Genomic DNA, 12,208 nt, shown 5'->3' with positions numbered 1-12,208 from the left:
TTCGATGAGAAAGGGATATTAGTCAAGATGCCAGTAGAACCCTCTAATCTTCCAATGGTGGATGGGATCTTTAACATTCACCTCACTGGAGTGCTAGCCTAGATTGTGGGTTCAAGTCTTGGAGTGGGGCCAGATTCAGAGTCAGAGCTAATTAAGCCAAACTAACGGGGGTAAAAAGAATTTAAACATCACCAAGAAAATAAGCAGCAAAAAAAAAATCTAGAAATGCATGTAAGGTACAAAGCCCACAGCTGAAAGCACTGCCTGTGGGAGTGACACTTATTCCTTTCTTACACAAATCAACAAGGAACAGATATGCTGTAGAAAAATATGAGCCTCACCCATCACACGACCCAGAAACAGGGACTTTGGAGAATCAAAATTCTTATCTCCCCACAGTGATATTCGGTCTCTCACAACCGGATATTCGTCCACCTGAAGAGAGAGGGAGTTAGAAATAAAGTTAGACGCGAGAAACAGTCTGAGGTTTTACTGCATTGGAATGGACACTACCGGGTTCAGCCACCAGTGGGCAGTGTTATGTGGCACAACAGTACAGGGCGGGGCGGGGGGAGGGGGAGGGGGAGGGGGCGAGTCTCCGGGGGGAGGGGGAGGGGGCGAGTCTCCGGGGGGAGGGGGAGGGGGCGAGTCTCCGGGGGGAGGGGGAGGGGGCGAGTCTCCGGGGGGAGGGGGAGGGGGCGAGTCTCCGGGGGGAGGGGGAGGGGGCGAGTCTCCGGGGGGAGGGGGCGAGTCTCCGGGGGGAGGGGGAGGGGGCGAGTCTCCGGGGGGAGGGGGAGGGGGCGAGTCTCCGGGGGAGGGGGGCGAGTCTCCGGGGGGGAGGGGGGAGCATCTGGGGGCAGGGACCAGGTTTGATACCAGCCATTGTTTAGCATGCATGTAGTCCTGTGTTGTAGCTTCACCAGGTTGGCACCTCATTTTTAGGTACGCCTGGTGCTGCTCCTGACATGCTCGTCTACACTCATCATTGAACCAGGGTTGATCCCCTGGCTTGTTGGTAATGGTAGAGTGAGGATATGCCGGGCCATGAGGTTACAGATTGTGCTGGATTACAATTCTGCTGCTGCTGATGGCCCACAGCGCCTCATGGATGCCCAGTTTTGAGCTGCCAGATCTGTTTCAAATCTATCCCATTTAGCACGGTGGTAGTGCCACACAACACGTTGGATGGTGTCCTCAGTGGGAAGACGGGACTTCGTCTCCACGAGGACTGTGCGGTGGTCACTCCTACCAATACTGTCATGGACAGATGCATCTGGTGAGAACGAGGTCAAGTGTGTTCTTCCCTCCTGTTGATTTTCTCATCACCTTCCACAAGCCCAGTCTGGCAGCTCGTCCCTCAGGTCTCAGATAAGCTCAGTTCATGACCCAGTCTGTGCCTGGAGATATGCAACATTAGGAACATAGGAACAGGAGAAGGCCATTCAGCCCCTCGTGCCTGCTCTGCCATTTGATAAGATCATGGCTGATCTGTGATCTAACTCCATATACCTGCCTTTGACCCATATCCCTTAATACCTTTGGTTGCCAAAAAGCTATCTATCTCACATTTAAATTTAGCAATTGAGCTAGTATCAATTGCCGTTTGCGGAAGAGAGTTCCAAACTTCTACAACCCTTTGTGTGTAGAAATGTTTTCTAATCTCACTCCTGAAAGGTCTGGCTCTAATTTTTAGACTGTGCCCCCTACTCCTAGAATCTCCAACCAGCGGAAATAGTTTCTCTCTATCCACCCTATCTGTTCCCCTTAATATCTTATAAACTTCGATCAGATCACCCCTTAACCTTCGAAACTCCAGAGAATACAACCCCAATTTGTGTAATCTCTCCTCGTAACTTAACCCTTGAAGTCCGGGTATCATTCCAGTAAATCTACGGCTGCACTCCCTCCAAGGCCAATATGTCCTTCCGAAGGTGCGGTGCCCAGAACTGCTCACAGTACTCCAGGTGCGGTCTAACCAGGGTTTTGTATAGCTGCAGCATAACTTCTGCCCCCTTGTACTCTCGTCCTCTAGATATAAAGGCAAACATTCCATTTGCCTTCTTGATTATTTTCTGCACCTGTTCATGATACTTCAATGATCTATGTACCTGAACCCCTAAGTCCCTTTGGGCATCCACTGTTTTTAACTTTTTAACCATTTAGAAAGTACCCTGTTCTATCCTTTTTTGATCCAAAGTGGATGACCTCACATTTGTCTACATTGAATTCCATTTGCCACAGTTTTGCCCGTTCACCTAATCTATCAATATCGCTTTGTAATTTTATGTTTTCATCTACACTGCTTACAATGCCACCAATCTTTGTGTCATCGGCAAACTCAGATATGAGACTTTCTATGCCTTCATCTAAGTCGTTAATAAATATTGTGAATAATTGAGGCCCCAAGACAGATCCCTGCGGGACTCCACTAGTCACATCCTGCCAATGTGAGTACCTTCCCATTATCCCTACTCTCTGTCGCCTTTCGCTCAGCCAACTTCCTAACCAAGTCCGTACTTTTCCCTCGATTCCATGGGCTTCTATCTTAGCTAACGGTCTCTTATGTGGGACCTTATCAAATGCCTTCTGGAAGTCCATATAAATAACATCCATTGACATTCCCCTGACCACTACTTTAGTCACCTCTTCAAAAAATTCAATCAATATTACCCAGCCTCGCGTGGTTGTAACCGAGTCTGCGTTACCCAGGTTAGCGTTTCCCAGCCTTGCGTTAGCCCCGGCCTGCGTTAGCCCCGGCCTGCGTTAGCCCCGGCCCGCGTTAGCCCCGGCCCGCGTTAGCCCCGGCCTGCGTTAGCCCCGGCCCGCGTTAGCCCGGGACTCTCTCACCCCTGGCCAGGTGGTACCTGTGTGTAGATGTCTCGGTCTCGTCTAGTTATGTTGACACGATGAGCAATGCCATCTGCAACATTCTCCTTTACCAGGACCCTGGTGTACGGATTGGGAAAGGATCCCAACTGGTATCGAAGCACCAAGCTGCCTGTGAGGGAAGAGCCAACATCTAATCAGCTTCACATCAAAGATTTCCAAACTTTTTTATGTTTTATTTTTGAATTACATAGCAACATAGAAAGGACAAAATAATAAGAGGATAGAAGCAGCCTGAGGCAAGAGCCTCATCCTATGGCATGAGCTGGGCAGCAGGAGGAACTCAGAGCTCCGTAAAACATCCAGCAATCACCAGAGAAACCAGGGCAGGTGGAGCCTGGGATGGACGGCGGTGTCCGGGGCGGACGGGGGGGACGGGGGGGAGCCCGGGATGGAGGAAATGTACAATTCTCTGATTGAGTTACTTTTTATCATTGCCAATTGTCTGAAAAGGAGAAAGTAAATGATGTTAACCTGTCACTAGGGCTCATTTTAACTTTGGGCAATGGTGTAAAACGAGTGATATGGGATTTTTCACCTCGGCTGACTGACTGACTCTTCCACTGACGTCAATAAAGAGAAAATTAGGCAAATAAAATTCCCCCTAAGGTATGTTAACCTGTGCTAATTTATGTACGGTATGTTAGCATGTCTTTGAGTGTTAATGTGTGTGCGGGTACGTTGATGTGTGTGTACAGGTGTATTAATGTGTATACATGGGTATGTTATCCTGTGCGTACAGGTGTGTTAACAGAGTACGAGTGCGTTAATGGTGTGTGGATGTGTTGACCTGTGTGCAGATGTGTTACCAGTGTACAGGCATGTTGATATTGTACAGGTGTATGTGTGTTAATGGTGTACAGCTTTGTGAACATTGTACAGGTGTGGTGACAATGTACGGGTGTGCAAAAGATGTATTGATAGTGTACAGTGTTCTAAATTGGATAGGCCGGGGGTGAAGGATGGAACACTAGAGCCTGGTCTTCAGTTGCTTCCGAGCCTTTATTCACAGAGATTCCCCTTACACCCACACCTGGATAAACTCTCCTATAAAAAGGATACAAGAGAGTCCCCAATTGATACCCACCACCTGAATACAATTAACATTAATTGATATAAATCTCATGATACAATTAACTTACAGGCGTGTTAATGGTGCACAAGGTGTGCTCTTACCATCATGTTTGATGATCACTGCCAGATAATCCCTGGAGTATGAGCTGATGTACATCAGGACACTTGGTGGCTCAAATGTTTTGAAGCTGAAGACAATCTCTTCACTGGTTGAGTTAAAATTGTGACTCAATGGAACCATCATATTCGCAAACTCCTTTGCTGCAGCCGTAAACGGTGATTGGAAACCGTAACGTACATAAGTTCCAGGTTCAAAATATCCTCCAATAACTGGAAATAGACAGACTTCAGTCACTACCAGAACGAGCGGCACGAATTTTCACAAGGACTCACTGTTTACAGTCGACTGAAATAAGGCTTCCTGGGACCGTCCTTTCATGAATTATCAGAGTCCTCCCAAAGGTGCAGTTTGCTCATTTAATCTGTTGCATTAACAGTAAATTGACAGGCTAGGGATTACTTTGTCTGTCAAAAAGCAGCCTCTGGCCCTTCCCCACGACTCTGTGATAGACCTAAGCTGTTACACTGTAACCCGGTCCATTACAGCGAACCTGGTCTGTTAACGTGCAACCCGGCCAGTTACAGTGCAACACGGTGTAACCTGGTCTGTTACAGTGCAATCCAGCCCGTTACAGAGCAACCTAGTGTAAACTGGTCCATTACAGTGCAACCCAGTGTAACGCGGTCCGTTACAGTGTAACCCAGTCTAACCCGGCCCGTTGGGCACAAATTCAAATTGGAGGGTATGACATGATAGCTATTACTGAGACATGGCTGCAGGATGGTCAGGATTGGGAACTAATTATCCCAGGTTATAAGGTCTACAGGAGAGATAGGGAAAATGGGAGAGGGAGAGGAGTAGCCTTAATGATTAGTGATGAAATCACTTCAATGATAAAGGAGGATATAACGAGAGGTAAGCAGCCAACAGAGACCTTATGGGTTGAATTGAGAAATAGGAAAGGATCTAAGACTATAGTGGGAGTTGTATATAGGAGCCCTGGCAGCAGCTCTGAAGTGCTAGATTGTATAAATGCAGAGATTAGACAAGCGTGTAAGAAAGGCATAGTGGTCTTAATGGGGGACTTTAACCTTCACATTGATTGGGAATAGCAGACCAGCAACTGTCGTAAAGGTAGTGAATTTCTTGAGTGTGTCCAGGATAGTTTTCTACAGCAGTATGTCCTAGAGGCAACAAGGGGGCGAGCCATACTAGATTTAGTAATGAGTAATGAACCAGATTTAGTTAACAGCTGAACTGTACGTGAACATCTCTCCAATAGTGATCATAACATGATCGAGTTCAATGTAGTGAATCAGCTGCTAAGATTCTAGACTTGGGTAAGGCCGACTTCAATGGGATGAGACAGAGACTGTCCACAGTAAACTGGGCAAATCTGTTAATGGGTAAAACGACTGATGATCAGTGGGAAATGTTTAAAGAAACATTTAACGTGATACAGAATCGGTTTATACCCCTGAGGGGCAAGAACTCTACTTGCCAAAAGAAACAGCCATGGACAACTAAAGAGGTAAGGGACAGTATAAGACATAAGGAAAGGGCATACAAAAAGGCAAAAAATGGCACAGATCCTGGTGAATGGGAAAGATACAAAGATCAACAAAGGGTCACAAAACAGATAGTAAGAGCTACAAAAAGAGAGTATGAAAAGAAACTTGCAAGGGATATCAAAACCAATACGAAGAACTTTTATAGTTATATTAGGAAAAAGAGGGTGGTCAGGAGCAGTGTTGGCCCCTTAAAAACTGAAAGTGGGGATATTGTCATTGACAATGGGGAAATGGCGGACATGTTGAACAAATACTTTGCATCAATATTTACAGTAGAAAAAGAGGATAGCATGCCAGAAATCCCAAGAAAACTAATATTGAATCGGGGACAGGGACTCGATAAAATTAATATAAGTAAAACAACAGTAATGAAGAAAATAATAGCACTGAAAAGGGACAAATCCCCAGGACCAGATGGTTTCCATCCCAGGGTTTTAAAGGAAGTAGGTGAGCACATTGCAGATGCCCTAACTATAATCTTTCAAAGTTCTCGAGATTGGAAAATTGCACATGTCACTCTGCTTTTTGAGAAAGGGGAGAGAGGGAAACCAGGGAATTATAGACCAGTTAGCCTAACATCTGTTGTGGGGAAAATGCTGGAGTTTATAATTAAGGACAGGGTGACTGAACACCTCGAGAATTTTCAGTTAATCAGAGAGAGCCAGCATGGATTTGTGAAAGGTAGGTCGTGCCTGACAAACCTGATTGAATTTTTTGAAGAGGTGACTAAAGTAGTGGTCAGGGGAATGTCAATGGATGTTATTTATATGGACTTCCAGAAGGCATTTGATAAAGTCCCACATAAGAGACTGTTAGCTAAGATAGAAGTCCATGGAATCGAGGGAAAAGTACGGACTTGGTTAGGAAGTTGGCTGAGCGAAAGGCGACAGAGAGTAGGGATAATGGGAAAGGACTCACATTGGCAGGATGTGACTAGTGGAGTCCCGCAGGGATCTATCTTGGGGCCTCAATTATTCACAATATTTATTAACGACTTAGATGAAGGCATAGAAAGTCTCATATCTGAGTTTGCCAATGACACAAAGATTGGTGGCATTGTAAGCAGTGTAGATGAAAACATAAAATTACAAAGCGATATTGATAGATTAGGTGAATGGGCAAAACTGTGGCAAATGGAATTCAATGTAGACAAATGTGAGGTCATCCACTTTGGACCAAAAAAGGATAGAACAGGGTACTTTCTAAATGGTAAAAAGTTAAAAACAGTGGATGTCCAAAGGGACTTAGGGGTTCAGGTACATAGATCATTGAAGTGTCATGAACAGGTGCAGAAAATAATCAAGAAGGCTAATGGAATGCTGGCCTTTATATCTAGAGGACTTGAGTACAAGGGGGCAGAGGTTATGCTGCAGCTATACAAAACCCTGGTTAGACCGCACCTGGAGTACTGAGCGCAGTTCTGGGCACCGCACCTTCGGAAGGACATATTGGCCTTGGAGGGAGTGCAACGTAGGTTTACTAGAATGATACCCGGACTTCAAGGGTTAAGTTACGAGGAGAGATTACACAAATTGGGGTTGTATTCTCTGGAGTTTCGAAGGTTAAGGGGTGATCTGATCGAAGTTTATAAGATATTAAGGGGAACAGATAGGGTGGATAGAGAGAAACTATTTCCGCTGGTTGGGGATTCTAGGAGTAGGGGGCACAGTCTAAAAATTAGAGCCAGACCTTTCAGGAGTGAGATTTGAAAACATTTCTACACACAAAGGGTGGTAGAAGTTTGGAACTCTCTTCCACAAACGGCAATTGATACTAGCTCAATTGCTAAATTTAAATCTGAGATGGATAGCTTTTTGCCAACCAAAGATATTAAGGGATATGGGCCAAAGGCAGGTATATGGAGTTAGATCACAGATCAGCCATGATCTTATCAAATGCTGGAGCTGAATGGCCTACTCCTGTTCTTATGTTACAGTGTAACCCAGTCTAACCCGGCCCGTTACAGTGCAACCCAATGTAACAGGCCCTTACAGTATAACTATGTTCTGTTCAGGAGCTAGTACCTTTGTTGCAGAAAGGTCCATCGAACGCACTGGAATTGCAGTCACAGGAGTAGGTGCTATACCTCTCAACACATCTCCCTCCGTTCTGACACAGGACGCTGGGACTGCTGCAGTGTCCCACACAGCCCGCGTTCACCCCTTCTGTCTCATTGGCTTTCCGCTCCAGGTCCAAGATCTGACCGTTCATTCGGAGGCCGCGGATACAGCCGAAGAAAGCCTTCAGTCGGTACTCTGCCGCTCCTGTCACACGGAGCACAGAACAACCTCAGCTACACACACTGGGTCAGTCAGAATCACACACACAGTTCCTCATGGAGACAGGCTCTAACGACACTCAGACTCACTTCACTCAACATTCTGTTATCTGCCCAACCAAGAGGAACAGAGAAATAATGTAATTATGAGGAAGAATAAAGGACAAAAAGTTTGGAGTAAAACAGAAAATGCTGCAGATCAGTAAGCATCATGGGTGTGAAGGAAGATCAGATTGGACTGCCCACAGGATGCTGCCTGTAATGTCACTTCTCTCCCAGACGCTGACTGACTGCTCGAAAGGGTCGTTCTAGCATTCCCAGAAGTCAATCCTAACTATGTTAATCCAGCTCATTCCACAGCTCAGGATTGCTAAAATGTGTCAGTTGGAATATTCTTTAGCGAACTTTGTAATTGTTAATAAAACTGCTGCAGAAAAATTCGAGAAAGCAATTAAAAAATGCAGGACCGCAACACAGGCCCAAACACAGCCCCCCTTCACCACTCCTTCCTCCTCACTGGCTTCACGTCTCTCACCAGCTCACTAGTGCCCCCTTTTTGGTCTCCCCCCCCCCCCGGGCCTAATCCCTCTGGTCTCTTCCCCCCCCCCCCCCCCCCGGCCTATCCCTCTGGTCTCTCTCCCCCCCCCCCCGCCTATCCCTCTGGTCTCTCCCCCCCCCCCCGGCCTATCCCTCTGGTCTCTCCCCCCCCCCAGCCTATCCCTCTGGTCTCTCCCCCCCCCCCCGCCTATCTCTCTGGTCTCTCTCCCCCCCCCCCGCCTATCCCTCTGGTCTCTTCCCCCCCCCCCCCCCCCCGCCTATCCCTCTGGTCTCTCCCCCCCCCCCCCCCCGCCTATCCCTCTGGTCTCTCCCCCCCCCCCCCGCCTATCCCTCTGGTCTCTCCCCCCCCCCGGCCTATCTCTCTGGTCTCTCTCCCCCCCCCCGGCCTATCTCTCTGGTCTCTCTCCCCCCCCCCCCGCCTATCCCTCTGGTCTCTTCCCCCCCCCCCCCCCCGCCTATCCCTCTGGTCTCTCCCCCCCCCCCCCCCGGCCTATCCTTCTGGTCTCTCCCCCCGCCCCCCCCCCCCCGCCTATCCCTCTGGTCTCTCCCCCCAACCCCCCTCTGGTCTCTCCCCCTCCTGTGGTGAAAGCTTCAATCACCAGGCCGGGCGGGGAGCCTGGGACTGGAGTACGGTCCTCACTGTCCAAAACTTTCATCTGTGCAGATGACGTTTGTCCTTTACTCTGTCCCGAGTGGAGGAATTAGATTCCTTACCCACGAACAGCGGCCTGTCGAACCTCAGAGACACGTAGCTCTGGGGCGGTGCCTCTCTCACCCTCCACAGTGACTGGTCCAGCCTCAGACGGGCAAACTTCACGTTGATTTCAGCTTCCACGTGATGCCAGTCATCGTCACTCAGTGAGGTCGCAGATTCCACCAGCAGCTCCTCGGGTCCATCACCCACATCGAAGGAAAAAACAACCATCGTCTCCGCTGCAAAACACCAGGTCAGGAGGTCAGGGGGTTATGCACTGACCGAGGTCACGCACTGACCCAGGGGTCACACATCGACCGAGGTCACGCACTGACCTGGGGATCACACACTGACTGGGAGGAGGGTCATGGGGTAATGGGTGCCCAGCGCTGTGCCCACACTGGGTGAGATACCCCTCGCACACTCGGGGAGTTAGCTGTACATTGCTGAAGTGAACGCCACCGTCTGTCAGTATTTCTGAGTGTGAGGGAGTGAGACCTATAACACACCTGAAGCCAGGTTTATAAATCTCCAGCAAAGGAGTGTTCAGACAGCTGTCACTCACTTTGCTCCAACTTTATCGCTGCATTTTCACTCGCTCAGTTATCTGATCTGTCAGATTATTCCAATCATTTCTCACTCTGGTTCAGAATTTTTTTCCTGATATGTTATAATTCTGAGTTTTACTGATTCCAATAATTCAAAGGGATTAAAAGGTAATGACTCAGACTGGTAAAAGTTGGGAAGTGGTGTTCCACAGGGATCGGTGCTGGGACCACTGTTGTTCACCATTTACATAAATGATTTCGACTCGGAAGTCGGAAGTACAATTTCAAAATTTACGGACGAGACCAAATTGGGGGTGTAGTTAATACTGAGGAAACAATGCAGCAAAATACAGGAAGACATTAATGAACTTACAGAATGGGCATGTAATTAGCAAATGAATTTCAATATAGATAAGTGTGAGTTGGTGTGTTTTGGTAGGAAGAATAAACATACTGCTTGGATAATAAGAGTAAATGGGATAGAGGAGCAGAGGGATCTGGGGGTATAGATACACAAATCACTAAAAGTAGTGACACAGGTTAAAAAGGCCATAAAAAAGCAAATCCAGCACTGGGGTTCATTTCTAGAGGGATAGAATTGAAAAGCAGGGAAGTTATGTTAAACTTGTATAGAACCTTGGTTAGACCACACTTGGAGTATTGTGAACAGTTCTGGTCCCCATATTATAAAAAGGATATAGAGACACTGGAGAAAGTGCAAAAAAGATTTACCAGGATGGTGCCAGAACTGAGAGGTTATAATTATCAGGAAAGATTGAACAGGCGGGGGCTCTTTTCTCTAGAAAAGAGAAGACTGAGGGGTGACCTGTTGGAGGTCTTTAAGATTAAGAATGGGTTCGATAGGGTAAACGTAGAGAAAATGTTTCCACTTATGGGGGAGACCAGAACTAGGGGTCATAAATATAAAATAGTCACAAATAAATCCAATAGGGAATTCAGGAGAAACTTCTTTACCCAGAGAGTGGTGAGAATGTGGAACTCGCTCCCACAAGGAATAGTTGAGGGGAATAGAATAGATGCAATTAAGGGGAAGCTCGATAAACACACGAGGGAGAAAGGAATCGAAGGGTATGGTGATAGGGTGAGATGAAGTAGGGAGGGAGGAGGCTCGTGTGGAGCATAAACACCGGCATAGACCCGTTGGGCCGAATGGCCTGTTTCTGTGCTGTAAATTCTATGTAAACAGTAAAACTCACATTTCAGTTCGAGACGGAGGAAGTTTCTGTATCCCGAATTCTCCAGGAAGACGCCGTAGGACGAAGTGGTTTTAAAATACAGTGAAATGTCAGCACTGGGGCCAGGGTTGAAGGTCGGGAACACCATGTAATTCCCATGAACGAAGGAGGCAGAATTCCAGGATCCACCTGTGAAAAAGCAAACCCTTCAGCTTAGGACCAGCTGAAAATGGCTGGCAATTCCTATAAAACCCCATCTCCACCCTCTTAAAGTGGCAGTGCATCCCCAGGGGGTCCGGTGACCACTGCCCGAGGATCCTGGACACTCTATGGCAGGATCCCGTGTCACACACTCCCAACAGATGATCACAGAACAAGTGTAAACATAAAACCTGCAAATGTTTGTTCCACAACAGGTCCATCAGCTCGAGTCCACAACCTCTGTCTCAGAGCTCCGTCTGCTGCCAGCTGACACCTAGTTTATTCTGGACTGAGATGGGGGCACGCCATTCCTCTGTGTTAGAGTAAATGGTCTGGGTCCATGGTACTCACCATCTCCATAGCAACGCAAAGGTCCCACATTAAACCTTGCCTCTGAGTTCGGACGGTTTGTGTCCCCAACAATAACTTTAGTAACTGGCAGATCCTCCTTAAATTTCAGCAAACCTCGATCATATTTCCTGTTAGAAGAGACAGAGAGAGAGAGAGAGAGAGAGAGAAATCAGTCAGAGAGAGAGAGAGACAAAGAGAGAGATCAGTCAGAGAGAGAGAGAGAGAGAGAGAAATCAGTCAGAGAGAGAGAGAGACAAAGAGAGAGATCAGTCAGAGAGAGAGAGAGACAAAGAGAGAGATCAGTCAGAGAGAGAGAGAGACAAAGAGAGAGATCAGTCAGAGAGAGAGAGAGACAAAGAGAGAAATCAGTCAGAGAGAGAGAGAGACAAAGAGAGAGATCAGTCAGAGAGAGAGAGAGAGAGACAAAGAGAGAGATCAGTCAGAGAGAGAGAGAGAGATCAGTCAGAGAGAGAGAGAGAGAGAGAGACAAAGAGAGAGATCAGTCAGAGAGAGAGAGAGACAAAGAGAGAGACAAAGAGAGAGATCAGTCAGAGAGAGAGAGAGAGAGAGAGAGAGATCAGTCAGAGAGAGAGAGAGAGAGACAAAGAGAGAGATCAGTCAGAGAGAGAGAGAGAGAGAGAGAGATCAGTCAGAGAGAGAGACAAAGAGAGAGATCAGTCAGAGAGAGAGAGAGAGATCAGTCAGAGAGAGAGAGAAAGAGAGAGACAAAGAGAGAGATCAGTCAGAGAGAGAGAGAGAAAGAGAGATATCAGTCAGAGAGAGAGAGAGA

General features: G+C 47.4%; 1 protein-coding gene across 1 annotated transcript in view; it reads right to left on the bottom strand.

Moving 5' to 3' along the window:
• Nucleotides 1-12,208, bottom strand: part of cntnap1 (contactin associated protein 1) — a 96,427-nt gene that overhangs the window by 18,445 nt on the left and 65,774 nt on the right. Inside the window, exons 15-21 of the mRNA XM_067969300.1 lie at nucleotides 11,419-11,546; nucleotides 10,888-11,055; nucleotides 9,143-9,361; nucleotides 7,617-7,856; nucleotides 4,063-4,290; nucleotides 2,865-2,998; nucleotides 342-435 (exon numbers count right to left, since the gene is read on the bottom strand). Coding sequence (XP_067825401.1) covers nucleotides 342-435; nucleotides 2,865-2,998; nucleotides 4,063-4,290; nucleotides 7,617-7,856; nucleotides 9,143-9,361; nucleotides 10,888-11,055; nucleotides 11,419-11,546 — 1,211 coding nt within the window. The remainder of the gene's footprint in view (nucleotides 1-341; nucleotides 436-2,864; nucleotides 2,999-4,062; nucleotides 4,291-7,616; nucleotides 7,857-9,142; nucleotides 9,362-10,887; nucleotides 11,056-11,418; nucleotides 11,547-12,208) is intronic.

This window comes from Heptranchias perlo, chromosome 30 (genome assembly GCF_035084215.1).
Source record: "Heptranchias perlo isolate sHepPer1 chromosome 30, sHepPer1.hap1, whole genome shotgun sequence".
In the NCBI taxonomy this organism is placed as follows: Eukaryota; Metazoa; Chordata; class Chondrichthyes; order Hexanchiformes; family Hexanchidae; genus Heptranchias; species Heptranchias perlo.
Note: the sequence above shows the minus strand (reverse complement) of the source record. Positions and strands in the feature narration are given on the sequence as shown.